Consider the following 17,153-nt stretch of genomic DNA (forward strand, 5'->3'; position numbering starts at 1 on the left):
GCAGCATGACTCCTTCCTTCAGGATGATGATGAAGACCTGTGTTCACCACTACAGTGTACAGCAGCCCCGTCCACATGAACAGCAGACAGCTGAGGAAGTAGTGGTAGTTACGGAAGCCCACACACTGGCCGAAGAACACACACCTTACTGTCATAGCAGAGGGAGCACTGTGGGGGAGCTACATGTGGAGCTGTACCTGTGGGTCAAGTAGAGGTGTGTTACAATGTAATAACTGCAGATAACAGGTAATGAACACTGGGGAAATAATATTTGAATGATGAGATCAATCTCTGCTCCATAACATTTTCTGAATATCGCTAGCCTAATTGATGAGGTACCTCTGGCCATCATTGCGTAGTATCAACACACAGTCAAGTGATTAAAGCAGTCTGAACAGTTTGTTTGTCCTAATGATGAACCACTTTGTCTATTTAGATTACCTCCAGCCTTGCGTGATACCTTCTAAGCCAAGAAACACACCTTTGATGCTGGGCCTTATTTTCACAAACAACGAGGGGTTCCATGTGATATTTCCCAACATGAAGTACTGCGCGAGGAGGTGCAGTCTTCCACACAGTAGACCACTGGGTCTTGTTCTGGTCCAGTTGGAGCGGCGCCTCGACCAGGACCAGGTAACTCACCTCCTCGGTGATGGAGAACACGAGCACGGTGCTCAGAACGATGGGCAGGTAGCGTCACGTCTTCTCCACGCAATCCCACAACCGACCATCGAAGTTTAACCATGTCATGGTGCCTTCTCAGTCTTGTGTCCTCTATGCTTCCTTGTTTCCGCCGCACTGATGTGATTTTATTTAACAGGATTATAGCTGACAGGTGAAAGAAGGGGGACGTTTTTCACAGATTTACACGTATCATGTTTGAGATCTGATGTTAGCGATTGAGTGATTACGGACAATTCTTACTCCTTTTACCAACATGTAAACTGACTACAACATGTCTGTTGTCAGTAAGAAAGATCGGTGTGTGGACAAGTGTTGATGCCCCTTCATTTCAAAGGAAGTGGAGCTGTCAGTGTAGCCAGTGTTACATAAAAATACGTCCCCCATATCTATACGTATCGCGTATAGATATACAACAAAGTTGTATTCCGCTCCGATTATAATTAGTCCTGTGCATTTGCATTAAGATAAACTCTCCTAAATATGAAAGTTAATTATTGACTATTAGATATTCAAATTACATTACTTTCATTTTATGGAGGTTATTCATTAGTGTAACGTTATTTCTTTCATATATTTTCTTACTCATAGATGGTGATGACAGCAAAGATAGGTTTCCTCAATTCATCTGTGACAACAGTGAGGTCCATATGCCCCCTGTTCCTCCCCTTAAAAGAGAGCAATACAACCAACCCTTAATCCATGTTAATCCCAGGTTGTGTTTGTGAGCCTTTAATTTAAAAAATGATGTGGTCCCTGTCATGCCCATAGTTAAAGAGAAATTATGTCTACCTGGTATATGGACGGTGTCAGGGAGAACCGAGGTGGTTATACAAAACAGGGACCAAAACTTCTGATACAGAGGTGAGAGCGAGAGAACTGTCAATCATCGTTGCATATAAAACTTTCATTTCATTTGAGATGCTACAGGGGTTGAATGATTGCTGTGACTTTTTTTGTTGGTCAATTTGCTTTTTCAACATTGTTGTTTTGATTATGAGACAATCCATTTTTGTTTACTGTACTGTAGGACAGGCTACCAGAAACAGGACAGTGTCTGTCCACCACTAGGGTATTATGGAATAGTCCATGTCAGGAAGCACTGGAAATAAAATAAATCAGAGCATGTTCAATAGCTCTGTTCTGTCGTGTCCTCCTCCCCACAGTGAGCACGGGAGGATGAAGCTGCAGAGTAACCTTGTGGAGAGAGAAGAGCAGCCATCTGGCACATGAGCTGGACATCAAACCAGGTAAGAACCATTGCTTCATACAATCTAAACTTGCTCAACTGTACACTAACAATGTACCAGCAACTAAACCCAAGCTACGGGTCAACATTGGCCCTAGCTGACTGTTAAATGTAATTGTTGAACTCAAATCTCTGTGTGTGTGTGTGTGTGCAGTGCATCTGTCAAGTGGACATGGACCGAGCAGCAGAACCCTGAAGGGGTATTCATGGTCTGTAGATCCCGTTACAGATGAGGATGATGATATTGAAAGTCTTCTTGCTCCACAAGCAAAGTAAAGACAGCGTCAGCAGCAGGGAGAGGAGGAAGAGGAAGAAGGGAGGAAGAGCAGGGCATAGCCAAACAGACAGGTCCTCTGCAGGATCCGGGGAGGTGGTTATTGCTGAGGCTTCAGTATCTTCTGCCTCTGTGGTACAAAGCTGAGAGAATGATGGGACATCGGAGGCAAAGAGCAAGACAAACAGGAGGAGTAGGAGTCCCTGAGTCATAGGGAGGCGTTGGTGAGTCGAATCAGGGAGTCAAATTACAATTCACAACAACTACCTTATACACACAAGTGTAAAGGGATAAAGAATATGTACATAAATATATATGAATGAGTGATGGTACAGAATGGCATAGGCAAGATGCAGTAGATGGTATCGAGTACAGTATATACATATGAGATGAGTAATGTAGGTTATGTAAACATATAAAAGTGGCCTTGTTTAAAGAACAAAATACTGCATAGTTTCCTAGGAACGTGAAGCGAGGCAGCCATCTCATTGTCATTTCTACAGTTTTGGCCCGTATGTTTGACACCCCTGCCATAGTAGACCTATTTACTATAGCATCTGGATTAAACACTGTGAAAATCATCACTGTCTGGCCAACATTCAAATAATCTACCATAGCAGGTCAACAACTCACAAGGAATACTGTCAGAATCTGCTCAAATCTGTCTGTAACCACTTACCAAAATCTACAAAACATTTGCCACTGGGCAACAACTCACAAAGATAGCTATAATCAATGTTTGTGCTGTGATCCCCACACTAACCAGGAAATATGATACACTTCCTTTTCCATTGTCTGCAGCTTGGACACATACTGTACAACACCATGCATATTTAAACTCTTCACTCACTTACAGTAATGTTATATGTTAGCTAATGTGTGTACCCAGCACAGTACAGTGAAGGTGTCCTCAGTGTTCCATAACATCACCTACGGGAACCTCAGGACTCTGATGATGGCATCGTCATGGCAATGACCTGGCCGGATCTGGCAAAAGTGGTGAGTGTGCAAAACAAGAATTTGTTTTAAGAGGACCATTAGCATGCGTTACCATATGTGGCCCATGTGGAATAACACATGATTCATCTTTGACAGATACACATGCCAGTGGATGACTGACATGGAAGAGGCCAAAGCAAAGATCAATGCCTTCTCTACCCTCATTTTCCTGCTGCAGCCCGAAGACTGCCTCAACACATTGGTTGAGTTCAGTAGCCATTGCTTAGCTTGTGAAAATATGAATAATGGCCAGAATACTCCTTACAGTCCCTAGTGTTGTAATGGACAGTGTCTATCTTTTACAGATCCATGGGGTGAATTGTGCTTGCTGCTTCTTGTGACCTCTGTAGCTATTGTACCATGTTCTTTTTGTTATATATTCCTGTCAACAATTCTACTCATATTATAGGCCATTGTAATTGTGTTGAAGTCATTTATTGAACAGTACTCCAATGGGAGGAAATATCTAAATATGTTGGACTGAAGAACTGTCCATGTTCTATTCACAGCAATGAAGTAGTAATGATACTCATCCAATTGTGAAAGTTGGCAACAATGGAGATTTCTATATAGAAGTATCAGACAATTATGCTATTAGTGTTGACAAAAACTGTACCCTTGACAACTGCCGATTTCTATCTAGAATATATTATAACATACAGGTAACTGCCAAAATAAAGGAAACACCAACATAAAGCATCTTAATAGGGCGTTGGACCTCCACGAGCCAGAATATCTTCAATGCACCTCGTCATAGATTCTACAAGTGTCTGGAACTCTATTGGAGGAATGCGACACCATTCTTCCACAAGAAATTCCATCATTTGGTGTTTTGTTGATGGTGGTGGAAAACGCCGTCTCAGGCACCACTCCAGAATCTCCCAGAAGTGTTGAATTGGGTTGATATGTGGTGACTGAGACGGCCATGGCATATGGTTTACATCTCATCAAACCATTCAGTGACCACTCACGCCTGTGGATGGGGGCATGGCCATGGTAGCCAAAATAATGGCCTGCCCAGCATTTTTATACATGACCATAAGCATGATGGGATGTTATTGCTTAATTAACTCAGGAACTACACCTGTGTGGAAGCACCTGCTTTTAATATGCTTTGTCTCTCATTTACTCATGTTTCTATATTTTGGCAGTTACCTGTAGTACAGTACACAAATTATTTTGGCACTGAGGTCATAGTAAGACATCTGGTACAGATACATGTGTAAAAGACAAAAGTCTTGAAAGTCCCATTTAAAATAGCTAAAACACCACTGGCCCCTGTCCCTCAGGAATGTAGACCCAGCTAGTTGACCAAGTGCCAGGTCTGCTCATTCCCGGGCATGTGCATGTCTGGCTTGCACCACCTGTCTCACCACTAGGTCTGAAAAGACCATCCTGGTGGAGGGCAACATCTGGGCGACACGCTCTAAATCCTCCCTCAGCCTGCGCACTAGATCTGGGCCTCTGGCATTTTTCAGACCATTTGGAAAGTCATTTTGAATGTATCCCAGATTGGACATGCAAGACCAGGATGTCTGGTGTTGGAAGGGGGAAGGCATAAATAATGTTTCATTCTCTTTAGTATGGAGAAGTATACAGCTAGCTGTGTGGAGGCTGGCCCTCCTCAGTGTCTCCCTTACTGCGTTTGGCTGGCAGGCTGGTGTCATGAGCCTTCCTAATGTGGCGGTACAGGTCACCTGACTGCGTGTAGCTACGGTAACAGTAGCGGCACTCATAGGGGCGCTCGCGCGTGTGCACAATTGCGTGTCGCCTCAGGGTGTACGCGCACGAGAACGTCTTCCCGCAGACGCTGCACGTGGGGACGTCCTCAACGTAGTTCCCCATGGAATCCTGGAAGTAGACGGGCTGGTCAGAATGTTGGCCCACAGAGGGGAAGAGGGAGGAGGGAAAAGGGGGAGCGTCAGAGGAGGTGGTGCCGGGTCCAGAGGGGGAGAGGGGGAAGGAGAGAGGCTCAGAGGGGTGGGAGTGGGTCATCTGGAGTAAGGCATGGTGGGGGTGAAAAGGGAGGAAGTGGGGGTTATTCAGTTCATCTCTGTGGTTATCATCATCAAAGTCATTCCTGTCCTCTACCTCCATCATCATCCCTCGTTCTCTCCCCTCTATTCCTCTCCTCATCACCACTCCTTCCATCTCCTCAAACTCCTCATCTGAGATCACTATGGCTTCCACCTTTACCTTCACCCCATCCTCCTGCTCCACTTCTCCTCTCCCTGATAGGGGCTCCTCCACTCCCACAGTCCCCATGTTAGAGTGTTCACTCACCTCCCTGCTCTCCCTCTCTGACCCCCCATGCTGCAGCCCTTCAGGCCTGGACAGGGTCGAGGTTTGGCCCTGATGGGTTACAAGGTTCAGGTTGGGAGGTGAGTTGAGGTGTAGTGACAGTGAATGCTGTATTCTAATCTGAGGGTGTGTGTTGATACTGAGACCATGCTGCTGGCATTGCATGCCTGGTGTGATGACTATGCTCTTGTTGTCAGAGACAGGGTTATGGCTGTCATGTTCTGGACTGGAGGAGCTGCTGTGGTCAGACTGGGTCAGTATCCCCACCACGGAGCTGGAGCCATCAGTCTGGGTCACAGGTACCACTGGTGATGCCGCTGATGAAGAGGGCTGGCGCTGGTGGCTACTGTGACTGTATGACTCTGTGGAGCTGCAGGGGCTGCAGAGGGCCGAGCCTCCCTGAACCTCTCCCTGACTCAGACCCCCCAGTCGGAGAGAGGGACCGGAGGAGAGGGTAACCAGCTCACCCACATGAGTAAGAGCGTGGTCCATGCCAGGCTGGGTGGTGTCGGCCATATCCGGACTCAGAGGAGCGTGTGCCGGAACCTCCACTCTCCTCTCTGACCTTGTAGAAGAGCCCAACCGGCTTCTCTGCAACGCCATTGATGCAGACCGAGACACTGACATTGCCACAGCCACCGCTTTGGCAGCTCCTATTGCCATGCCAACCCCGGGTCCACTACCGCCCACTGCTGCCACTCCACTCTCCTCCGGGCGCGTGCTGTCTGCCTCAGCCGGTGGTGGTCGGTGCTGTAACCGTCTCTTACACACCCGGACCACCTCGTTCATGTGGAGGAAGCTCGCAGCCGCCAGCACGTCCTCTGCTGGGGGAGGGGCCTCCAACCTAAGCACGCCTTCGTACATGAAGTCTAACAACAGACCGAACGCCGCTGCTGTCACGATATCCCCGTCCAGCGTGACTGAGCTGGCCCCGCCAGCACCAGCGGACCCAGGGGGATCGGAGTAGAACATGTGGAAGAATGGAGAGCAGGAGGCCAGGACAGCCCGGTGGGCCAGGAAACGGGAGGAACCCACGAGGACGGTGCAGTCGCACAGGAACCTACGCTGACGCTGAGAACGCAGACCTGACAGAAGCTGCAGGGAGTGTTGGGGGAACTCCATGTCTGTGGAGAGAGAGAAAGGGGAGGGGGACATAGGAAGGAGAGAAGGAAGAGAGAGAGGAGAATGAGTTACAAGGGAGTCTGATGGATAGGATGACATGTAAGAAACAATGAACCAGTGAAGCACCTACTGAAGTGTTAGTGTGCTCCCTCACATGGGGCGGCAGGGTAGCCTAGTGGTTAGAGCTTTGGACTAGTAACCGGAAGTTCAAATCCCCGAGCTGACAAGGTACAAATCTGTTGTTCTGCCCCTGAACAGGCAGTTAACCCACTGTTCCTAGGCCATCATTGAAAATAAAAATGTGTTCTTCACTGACTTGCCTAGTTAAATAAAGGTAAACATTTATTTATTTCTTAAATCAATATACTTCAGAGAACTCTGATTGGACTCGCCACCCTTGTCTAAACATCAGACTTGCCATGGTTACTCTATGGATTATCAGTCTGACTGAAGTCGCCCTAGAAAAGATGCAGTAGTCTCTACAGGCCAATAAAATGAAATTTACACTTACTCTACCGGTTGTACATGCTGTTGGTCCTTTTTGTCGGTAAGAGGTGGAGGCAGGGTATCCACAAGAAAGGGTTGTTTACCCAATTTTGCGACACCGGTAGGTTGTCAATTGTATTTTCAATCTCTTCACGTATGGGATGTGATGCACAATATGTCAACAATAGCAGAATGTAACCGAACATAGTCGACCAAAGCACGTGTCCTTGCAATCAGCTGTGTGGTTCGGCTCAGCCATAATCACTATTCAAAATAAAAACCGGAAATACCAACCATATACAGAACGTTGAGCCTAACGTTATATGTTAGAGACGAGTGTATAAGTATTAAACTCTTGGATTCTAAAAAAGTCTTTCGCTTCCGACTTTAGTCGTCAGGCATTGGTTGTATGCTTGGTGAAGGCAAGAAACCCCTCATGCTTCTCTTCCCAACAAGCGCTGCATGCAAGACATAACGATCAGTCATGTTCGATAGCTACACACCAAGCACTGTTGTTCATAACTAGAAAACATTACAGGTTCTTAGTAGCGAGTAAGTGCGCGATAAACATGAGTGATTCAAGTATTTGAATGTTTACAGCTGTTTTGATGCTAGCTGGCCCAATGTTAGCCAGCTAACTGTTAGCTTGCTGACACTGAATTATGAAAATATTAGCCAGTACATCTCTAAATAAACATGTTTCATATCACTTCATAAAGGCTTTATAGGGACATGTACTAAAATGTAGTTATAAACATGATTGTTATATTTCACTCAATCATTGGCCAGCTGCTACAATATATTCTTACCTGCTAAAGACGTAGCCTCTATCCTGGCTTTATTGACACAAAACAAAGAGAACGTAACTTACTGCCACCTACTGGTTGGAGTCTGAACAAAGTGGAAGTGGAATGTGCCTGCTTGTTTACATTTCGTTCTGTTTTTACCATATATGTAAATGTGTATTTTGCCAGTGAGTTGTACGACCACAGTTGTTGATTGTGCTTACTTGCGAACATTCAACATTGCGCTTTGAATGTGCGAACATATCTTTAGTACGCATGGCAATTGGCATGTTTAGTAGGCATGTCGGGCACCATACCGTTTGAATCATTGTGGTAGCTTGCCTTGCTGTGTAGCCTACTGTAATGAGAGTTGAGAGAGATCCATTCCACGTTAAACCGACAGAAATAACTGTAAATGGACCGTGGAGGAAGAGGACGTGGAGGAAGGGGGAGGCGAGGTAATCGTGTAGAGGTAAGAGGAGAGAGACAGATATTAGTCCCGTTTGGGCTGTACCCTATTTCTATATATTGCATTATTCCTTCTCCAATTATATTATAGCTAGTAGCAGGGTACTGGAAAGCATCTGGATATATTGTTTTCCCTACAGGTTATAGAAAGAGCAGAAGCTCTGAGTCAGACCCCTGGCCTAACTACAGGTTATGGAAAATTAGCTGTTTTAGTTTTTCTCCAGTAGGTTCCCTGAAGGAGAAAACTTCCACTTCTATGTCAAATATAATAAAACAACAACACTATAGTAAATAGGTCTACTATAGCAGGGGTGTCAAACATACGGGCCAAAACTGTGTAAAAATTACAATGAACTTGATTTCCGGCCGCCTCACTTCGCGTTCCTAGGAAACTATGCAGTATTTTGTTCTTTAAACAAGGCCACTTTTATATGTTTACATAACCTACATTACTCATCTCATATGTATATACTGTACTCGATAGCATCTACTGCATCTTGCCTATGCCGTTCTGTACCATCACTCATTCATATATCTTTATGTACATATTCTTTATCCCTTTACACTTGTGTGTATAAGGTAGTTGTTGTGAATTGTTAGGTTAGATTACTCGTTGGTTATTACTGCATTCTCGGAACTAGAAGCACAAGCATTTCGCTACACTCGCATTACCATCTGCTAACCATGTGTATGTGACCAATAAAATGTGATTTGATTTGAACTTATATTGATTGATACAGTTTCTTGACTGTCCAGTTTCTTGACTGTCCAGCTCGCTAATAATCACTGTGCACAGTCAATGGACATATATTGACACAGTTTCTTGACTGTCCAGCTCGCTAAGGCACATCGAAAATTTCAAAAACGATGGATATATTTGATTTGAATGAGTTCGACACCCCTTTACTACAGTAATGTACGCGTAAATACTACAGTCATCACTATAGTATATACTAAAGTTTTATTTTACTGGAGTATTCATACAGTAATTGCTACAGTATACACTACAGTATTGTTGGACTAAAGTCTGCAAAAACACTACAGTGAATACTATAGTATTTACCATACTATACTGTAGTATTTTGTTTACGTGGGTCACAACCTGCGTGCATGTGTTGCCTTTCAGGACAAGGATGTCCACCTCTCCAAGTCTTTGTCCTTTGCCCTGCGCCATGGAGCCAATCAAATGGGACTTCACATGAATCCTGGTATGAAAGCAATTTATTTGGCTGCATTTTGTCTATCTTATAATAGTTACCACTGTACCAGCATTTCATATTGCTGCATAAATAACATGACGTGTAATCTACAATCTGTACTCCTCATTTAGGTCTGAATAATGATGCTGTCCCTCATTGTCCCTAGATGGCTTCCTATTTGTGGAGGACCTACTGGCTCATGCACAGTTCCACGCCTTCTCATTGGAGGATGTGGAGAGAGTTGTGGCCACCAATGACAAGCAGCGATTCAAGCTCCGCCCTCACCCTAAGGACGGACGGCTGCAGATCCGAGCCAATCAGGGACACTCTGTGCAGGTAGGAAAAATATCTAGGGCACCCTATTTCCAATATAGTTCACTTATTTTGGCCAGAGCTCAGCCCACTTAGGGTCAAGACCTGTGCACTATAGAGAATAGGGTGCCATTTCTGACGCATCCCTAGGTGGAGCATGACGGGGTCATAAACAATGGCTAAACAGTGCCAGGTCTAGTGTCAGTAGTAAGGGTCTGCTGTGTGTCTGTCTGTCTGGGCAGGTGTGTGATCTGGACCTGAAGGCTGTACAGCCTGGTTCTCCTGATTGTCCCAGGGAGGGAATCCATGGCTCATATCTCCGCCTCTGGCCCTCCATCCGCTCCGAGGGCCTCAGCCGCATGAACAGAACACACATACACCTGGCCCTGGGCCTACCGGGGGAGGACGGGGTCATCAGCGGTAAGGGAGATGGGGGAGAAAGCACTGCGAAAGTATTTTGCCTGAAATACTCCTGGATCATAGCCTACTCCTGGATTTAAAAGCATGTTCAATAAAGGATTTCCTAAAGTGCTTTTAGTCCCTGAATTGGCTTAATCTGGGTCTGGGTAACTTCTCATAGAGCCTGTCATAGATGGGCTTTGTTTTGATGTCTGTATCTTTTTGCTCCAGGCATGAGGAGAGACTGTGACTTGGCCATATTCATTGATGTCCCCAAAGCATTGTCTGGTAAGCTCAACCGAGGTAATTTACAGTAGCAGAGTGCTTCCATTGTAGTGCTCTCATGTCTAAATGCAGGAGTATTTTCCTTTGTGTGTTTTTGTTTCTTCTGCAGAGGGTATCCAGTTCTTCTGGTCGGAGAACGGTGTATTGCTGACACCTGGGGACACTGAGGGGAAACTACTTCCCCGATACTTCAGCCGTGCCCTAAAACTAAGACCCACACGTGAGTACCTCACACACGACACACACTCATGAAGAGAATGATGTTAGATGGGAGGGATGGATAGAGAGGGATGTGAATATTGACAAATTATAGTAATCTTCTGTTTCAGAGAGTATTCTGCCACTGGAGTAGGTGAAGAGGGTTATCTGTGCTTTGGAGGTAAAGACTTGGCTGAATTTGTCACCAGACGGCTGTTGATTTCCAGTTGTTTCCATGGTAACCAATACTGTTCGGGACCAGAACCCTGAAGACTCTGGGTGAATAAGACTGAGACTGAAAACACCCTCAACAACAACTCAACAACAGCTCTAATACCATACAGGACACAGTACAGGCACAGAGACTGACTGGTATTCCTGATAATATTGTCACATGACAAAGATACAGAGGATGCTATCAGATGGGAACCAGCAGGCACAAGCTGTGGGTTTGCCAACGGACAGTCTCAACTGCTCCACAGAGACACACACACTGCCTGCGGCTTCATGTGCCGTTAGTCACATTTCAGGAAACTCTGCCACCATACTCTTAAGGACACAACCATCAAGCCAAATGCCTCATCTGGAAATTAAAACACCTGTCACTGTTTTATATATGTCAATAAACATATTTAATTCTGGATTTCAGAATTGACAATTCTTTACATTGTTAATCATTACCTATTAGTCTATATTCATGGGTCAACTCTTCCTTGATTTATTGAACAAGCAACTGCATGTCTTCCCAGGGTGGACTGGTTGTCATTTCTCTTCAAGGCTGCTGCAGGCGCACCCTTAAACACTCAAACTGTCCACTGGTGTATCTGATGTATAGATTGCTCCTTGGGCTATAGCTGCTGTATATTACTGGGAGGGGTGTGGGTTGAGGGTGTCACAGAGCTTCGTGGCCCCCTGTCAGCTTGTGGAAGAGCTCTTCGTTGAGCGTGTCACTCTGCTCGCGGCTGCGTGTTGACATGAAGATGTAGCCTCCAATGAACTCATGGACGATCTTACAGTCAGCCGTCACACAACTGAACGCCATGTTCACGTTCCCATCAAACTCTATCGCCACCTGAGAGTTCGTAACACACGCACACACCCAGAAAATATGAGAAAACGCTAAATGGCCATAAAAAAGGGTAACAGAGACCGTGTTCAGTGTGTATTTGGCGATGTAGATTACTAAAGAAACATTTTGATTGATTGTTTGATTGACGAGTCAGGTCACCTGTCGTATGTCCCAGTTGACGTTCCACTGCCTCATGTTGTTGTAGCGCCAGGTCTTGACCACGTCTCCCACCCCCAAGTCGATACGGATCAGACGGTTGGGGGCGATGCCCAGCACCTCATCCTTCCTGCTGCCCTTGAACCTAAACGGGTCAGAGACCAGCCACTAGACGCAACTTCACCACAACAATTTATCATTAGACCAGCCCTTAGCCTCTCACTAATCTTTGGTGATAGACTTTACATAAATGTAAATTGAGGCATCTGCCTAGCTAGTGCACGCAATATTTGGTTCTAGGTACCGAGACTAGCCTCGCTGTGAAACATGTAATACACTGGTTTGCCAGATCCTCCTTACCTCACCACCACGAAGGAAATTCCAAAGTCTGGCAGGGCCTGCCAGATCTGGAGGAAGCGGAGGAGGGCGTCGGTCAGGGAGAGCTGAGCCACGTTCTGATATGCCTCCAGGATACGAGGGGTCAACTGGGCATGGCCAGAGAGGGAGAGGGTCAAGGTTATATTATGTGGGGTTAGAGGGAGGTATAATGGTCTTTCAAGTGACTCAACTGAGTTGTACTGTGTTTTTGATATACAGGTACCTGCCAAAATAAAGGAAACACTTGTAAATTAAGGTTCTGGCGGCTCTCATGGTGTGGGTTGTATTTTCTTGGCAAGGTAAACACCAATAAAACTATGTAAGCCATATGCCATGGCCGTTTCAGTCACAAGATCTTCACCCAATTAAACACTTATGGGAGAATCTGGAGGGGCGCCTGAGACAATATTTTCCATCATCAACAAAACACATACTAATGGGATTTCTTATGGAAGAATGGTGTCACATCCCTCCAATAGATCTCCAGACACTTGTAGAATCTATGCCAAGGTGCATTGGAGCTGTTCTGGCCAAACGCCCCATTAAGACACTTTATGTTTCCTTTATTTAGTCAGTTAACTGTGTATCATGATGTAGTTCATCTGGGTTTATTATTGGTACACACATGATGAAGATGTTCATCACTACTTGTTACCTGTTTGACCTTGTACTTCTTGCTGTAGCGTGGAGAGACCAGGCTGTGTGTGTTGATGCTCATGCTGTCATCGGTGTGTGTGTTGGGGTTGGTCTGCTGCATGGCCAGGAAGGAGAGGATGCTCTGGACCTCGCTCTGGAACAACCTGTCTGCCAGACTCTTCCCTTTAGAGGCCAGACGACAGGCTGCCATCCACCTGGAATACTGCTCCTCCTGGAGAGAGAAAGCGAGCGAGCGAAAGATAAACAGAGCGACGTATACTTCAATCATGGGCAAGATCTTAGACCTTATCGTGGATCTTAGATTGTAAGAAATGTACTACTCATGTATCTGGCAGTGTATGTGTGTGTAACCCACATTTTCACAGCGCAGGTAGACCTCGTTCATGCCCTCTGGAGCTGGAATCAGAAGTTTGATGCAGAACTTCTGTCCAGCGACGTTCACATCAGGAGCAGCCTCACAGCCTGAAAAATATGAAAGGTAATTTTACTGTTTGTATAAGCAGGTGAAAGAGAAAAAATACATTGGATTTAAGGGAGAATCTCAATTGCATTTCCTTGATTCCTTCTCCGACCTTCTCATCCAATGGGTTTTGAGAACGAGGCCAGGAGAGAGGATGCAAGAAATCAAGGAAATGCAATTGAGATTCTCCCTCAGTGTCTGCTTCATACCTTTCAGGTTGATCTGTTGAATGGGTTCTCCCAGGCTCTCCTCTTTGCTCTTATAGTAGGAGATGGAGGCATCCTTAAACTTGAACCAGTACTGCTTGTATCCCTTCAGAGTCAACCTCTTGGGCCTGATACAGAAGTACACTTATTACTGTTATTATGCTTCAGAAGCTGTGGGTGTGGGTATGCTGATTGTGCGTGTTTGTGTGTGTAATTTGGTGTGTTCCATTGTAAATATAGAGTACGTAATTGAGGAATCAGAATTGTTTTCACATAAATGTCGGCTCTTACCGGAATATCTTCAAATAATCATTCAGCTCTGGGGCAGTCAGGTTCTCCTGTGTTGAAGACAAAGTAACATGCTAATAATTCCATGTCTGACTTTTCAAATAGGCATGGGAAATCATTCTGGCATCTTGTTCCCCTGTGTGGATAAAATCTTATGTCATTCTACTGAGGCTACTTTATTTATCTAAAGTCAAATACATAACTGAAATACATATTCACAAACACATATATTTTGACTTCACAATGCAATATGTTGTGGGTCATGTTTCTGTCAGGTGGAATAAAGAGTCATAATGTTCTGACTAGCATGTCTTGGGGGCTGCTTTCTGCCCCATCCAGCTTGACCTCCAGACCCTGTAGGGCTGAGTCCAGGTCATCCATGGCTGGACTGGAGGTCATCGTCTGGGGCTCCGACAGGGACAGCTTGTTGATGTGGTACTGGGGGGATTGAAGATGACAAGAGAGAGGTAGTCAAAGTTATACTTACAGCACATTAGAAATGGGACAACACAGGCCAGTTGCATGTGAGTACATGATTGTGGTGATGTTACAGTACATTACAGCCTTATTCTAAAATGTAATTAATTGTTTTTTCCTCATCAAGCTACACACAATACCCCATAATGACCAAGCAAATACATGTTTTTAGAAATGTTTGCAAATTTCCACATAAAATACAGGGACACCTGCATTTTAGTGAGTTTCTCCCATTCCTCTCTGCAGATCCTCTCAAGCTCTGTCAAGTTGGATGGGGGCGTTGCTGTATAGCTATTTTCAGGTCTCTTCAGAGATGTTCGATCGGGTTCAAGTCTGGGCTCTGGCTGGGCCATTCAAGGACATTCAGAAGCAACTCCTGCGTTGTCTTGGCTGTGTGCTTAAGGTTGTTGACTTGTTGGAAGGTTAACCTTCGCCCCAGTCTGAGGTCCTGAGCGCTCTGGAGCAGGTTTTCATCAAGGATCTCTCTGTATTTTGTTTTGTTAATCCAGGTTTCCTCCAGACGTGACACTTGGCATTCAGGCCAAAGAGTTCCATCTTGGTTTCATCAGACCAGAGAGTCTTGTTTCTCAAGGTCTGAGAGTCCTTAGGTGCCTTTTTTGGCAAACTCCAAGCAGGCTGTCATGTGCCTTTTACTGAGGAGTTGCTTCAGTCTGGACACTACCGTAAAGGCCTGATTGGTGGAGTGCTACAGAGATGGTTGTCTTTCTGGAAGGTTCTCCCGTCTCCACAGAGGAACTCTAGAGCTCTGTCAGAGTGGCCATTGGGTTCCTGTTCACCTCCCTGACGAAGGCCCTTCTCCTCCGATTGCTCTGTTTGGCTGGGCAGCCAGCTCTAGGTAGAGTCTTGGTGGTTCCAAACTTATTCCATTTAAGAATGATGGAGGCCATTGTGTTCTTGGCGATCTTCAATGCTGCAGCCATTTTTTGGTGCTCTTCCCCAGGTCTGTGCCTCGACACAATCCTGTCTCAAAGCTCTACAGACAATTCCTTCAACCTCTTGGCTTGGTCTTTGCAATCAGTTGAGTTTACCACAGGTGGACTCCAATCAAGTTGTAGAAACATCTCAAGGATGATTAATGGAAACTGGATGCAGCTGAGCTCAATTTCGAGTCTCATAGAGAAGTGTCTGAATAGTTATGGAAATAGAGAATTTCAGTTTTTATATTTAATAAATTCGCACAAATTTCGAAAAACCTGGTTTTGCTTTGTCATTTTGGGATATTGTGTGTTGAATGATGAGGATTTTATTTATTTAATCAATTTTAGAATAAGACTGTAACGTAACAAAATGTGGAAAAAGTCAAGGGGTCTGAATACTTTCCAAAGGCCCTGTTTATCTGATTTACTGTACAATGACAGTATCTCATTTTGACAGTTGATGCTCTCTTTTGGGGATTCAGGATGGTTGGGGTTCAGGTATTAGCATGAAGACACATGTATAGGAAGTATCCATCCTGTGTACCTGTATAGCTCCAAACAGCAGCATCTCCTCCTCAGTACAGTCTATGTTCTCCAGTAGGATGGCCCAGCGAGCCTGCTCATACATCTGGGTCAGGCGCACCACATCATACTGAGAGGGAGGTAGGGAGGGGGAGAGGTGAGGGGCAGAGAGAAAAGTGAGGAGGCAGAGAAAGAGGGAGAGAGAAGAAAGAGTGAGAAAAAGAAACGAGAGGTCAGACAAGAAGACAGAAGCGAGGCAGTGAAACCCAGATGGTCAGATTCGAGAGTAGAGTTCACACTTCTATTTTAGAGGCTATTTCCAATCCAACTATCACTTTTCATTCTCTATATCACTCACTCACACGCATAGAAACACACGCACCTTGGGCTCCAGGTCATGGAAGCAGTAGTATTTGAAGCGTAGCCAGAGCCTGTCATTCTCCTGAACTCCCTGCTGCATCAGTGAACGAGAAGAGTCCAGCCACCTGAGAGAGATAGGAGAAGTTAGTTAGAACGAAAGGCGACTACAGAGAGAAGTGGAGATAGAGACAGAGAAAACATGTGTGTGTGTATGTCTGTGTCTGTTTGTCTACCTGCTGTGGATGTGGGCCTTGTCTACCACACTGGCGGGGCGGTACAGCTTAGCGATGGCCTCTGGGGCAGGAGCAGGCTGGGAGACTGACAGCATCTTGTACACCTTCTCAGTCTGAAGGGAGTCAGCGAAATGGGCAGGCATTCCATTATACAAGCATGGGCGGGACACTGGGTAGGAAGGGAAACAGGCCAGGGTCAATATTGGCTACAATAACAAATATATCTAGACCCTACTACTATTACGACTGCTACTACAACTGCTGCTACTATTACTACTACTACACTTACTACTACTACTAATACTAGTACTACTACTACTACAGCAACTACTACTGCTACAACTACTGCTACTGCTGCTAGTACTACTACTGCTACTTCTGCTACTACTGCTACTACCAATACTACTGCTACCAATACTACGGCTACTACGGCTACTTCTAACACTACTACTGCTGCTGATACTACTGCTAAAACTACTACTGCTACTACTACTGCTGCTACTACTACTGTTTCTACCACTACTACTACTACTACCACTACTACTGCTGCTGCTACTACTACTACCGCTACTACTTCTAAAACTACTACTGCTTCTACTACTGCTAATACTACTTCTGCTGTTACTACTGCTAGTAATACTACTACCACTG

At 45.3% G+C, this 17,153-nt stretch overlaps 3 protein-coding genes and 1 long non-coding RNA gene across 9 annotated transcripts in view; 2 read left to right on the forward strand and 2 right to left on the reverse strand.

Annotated features, from left to right (window-relative positions):
• Positions 1–11: 11 nt before the first annotated feature.
• Positions 12–3,478, forward strand: LOC118363249 (uncharacterized). 3 transcript variants are annotated; one of them, XR_004821373.2, is made up of 6 exons: positions 12–214; positions 437–633; positions 1,848–1,931; positions 2,085–2,428; positions 3,077–3,203; positions 3,300–3,478. It is a non-coding gene; the product is annotated as an uncharacterized LOC118363249 (long non-coding RNA). The 3 variants fall into 3 exon arrangements; XR_008086515.1 differs by having other exon boundaries at positions 12–633; XR_008086516.1 differs by having other exon boundaries at positions 12–633; positions 3,094–3,203.
• A 138-nt stretch (positions 3,479–3,616) lies between these two features.
• LOC118363246 (zinc finger and BTB domain-containing protein 3-like) lies at positions 3,617–8,002 on the reverse strand. Of its 3 annotated transcripts, none has more exons than XM_035743922.2 (2): positions 7,922–8,002; positions 3,617–6,628 (listed from the first exon to the last, which is right to left on the reverse strand). In XM_035743922.2, the coding sequence occupies exon 2, from the start codon at positions 6,624–6,626 to the stop codon at positions 4,803–4,805; it is 1,824 nt and encodes a 607-aa protein (XP_035599815.1). In that variant the 5' UTR covers positions 6,627–6,628; positions 7,922–8,002; the 3' UTR covers positions 3,617–4,802. The 3 variants fall into 3 exon arrangements, with proteins under 3 accessions (XP_035599815.1, XP_035599814.1, XP_035599816.1); XM_035743921.2 differs by lacking the exon at positions 7,922–8,002 and adding an exon at positions 7,138–7,915; XM_035743923.2 differs by lacking the exon at positions 7,922–8,002 and adding an exon at positions 6,757–7,130.
• Positions 8,003–8,006: 4 nt separating this feature from the next.
• On the forward strand, positions 8,007–11,418 carry trpt1 (tRNA phosphotransferase 1). The gene is made up of 7 exons (XM_035743925.2): positions 8,007–8,369; positions 9,492–9,573; positions 9,731–9,900; positions 10,119–10,296; positions 10,507–10,563; positions 10,670–10,780; positions 10,890–11,418. The coding sequence occupies exons 1-7, from the start codon at positions 8,313–8,315 to the stop codon at positions 10,910–10,912; spliced, it is 678 nt and encodes a 225-aa protein (XP_035599818.1). The 5' UTR covers positions 8,007–8,312; the 3' UTR covers positions 10,913–11,418.
• LOC118363247 (fermitin family homolog 3-like) overlaps positions 11,376–17,153 on the reverse strand; it is a 24,962-nt gene continuing 19,184 nt past the window's right edge. Inside the window, exons 5-15 of one of the 2 annotated variants that reach the window (XM_052486880.1) lie at positions 16,503–16,671; positions 16,292–16,394; positions 15,932–16,039; positions 14,276–14,410; positions 13,976–14,022; positions 13,688–13,812; positions 13,374–13,480; positions 13,017–13,229; positions 12,344–12,468; positions 11,987–12,128; positions 11,376–11,830 (exon numbers count right to left, since the gene is read on the reverse strand). In XM_052486880.1, coding sequence (XP_052342840.1) covers positions 11,651–11,830; positions 11,987–12,128; positions 12,344–12,468; positions 13,017–13,229; positions 13,374–13,480; positions 13,688–13,812; positions 13,976–14,022; positions 14,276–14,410; positions 15,932–16,039; positions 16,292–16,394; positions 16,503–16,671 — 1,454 coding nt within the window. In that variant the 3' untranslated portion in view covers positions 11,376–11,650. The remainder of the gene's footprint in view (positions 11,831–11,986; positions 12,129–12,343; positions 12,469–13,016; positions 13,230–13,373; positions 13,481–13,687; positions 13,813–13,975; positions 14,023–14,275; positions 14,411–15,931; positions 16,040–16,291; positions 16,395–16,502; positions 16,672–17,153) is intronic. The other variant, XM_052486879.1, reaches the window with a different exon arrangement.

This window comes from Oncorhynchus keta, chromosome 30 (genome assembly GCF_023373465.1).
Source record: "Oncorhynchus keta strain PuntledgeMale-10-30-2019 chromosome 30, Oket_V2, whole genome shotgun sequence".
In the NCBI taxonomy this organism is placed as follows: Eukaryota; Metazoa; Chordata; class Actinopteri; order Salmoniformes; family Salmonidae; genus Oncorhynchus; species Oncorhynchus keta.

Bases quoted from the DNA above. Each gene is read 5' to 3' on its own strand.
- LOC118363246 (XM_035743922.2), bottom strand. From the start codon at position 6,626: ATGGAGTTCCCCCAACACTCCCTGCAGCTTCTGTCAGGTCTGCGTTCT.
- trpt1 (XM_035743925.2), top strand. From the start codon at position 8,313: ATGGACCGTGGAGGAAGAGGACGTGGAGGAAGGGGGAGGCGAGGTAAT. The intron at 9,574-9,730 runs GTATGAAAGCAA...CATTGTCCCTAG, and splicing joins GGGACTTCACATGAATCCTG to ATGGCTTCCTATTTGTGGAG. The intron at 10,297-10,506 runs GTAAGGGAGATG...TTTTTGCTCCAG, and splicing joins GGAGGACGGGGTCATCAGCG to GCATGAGGAGAGACTGTGAC.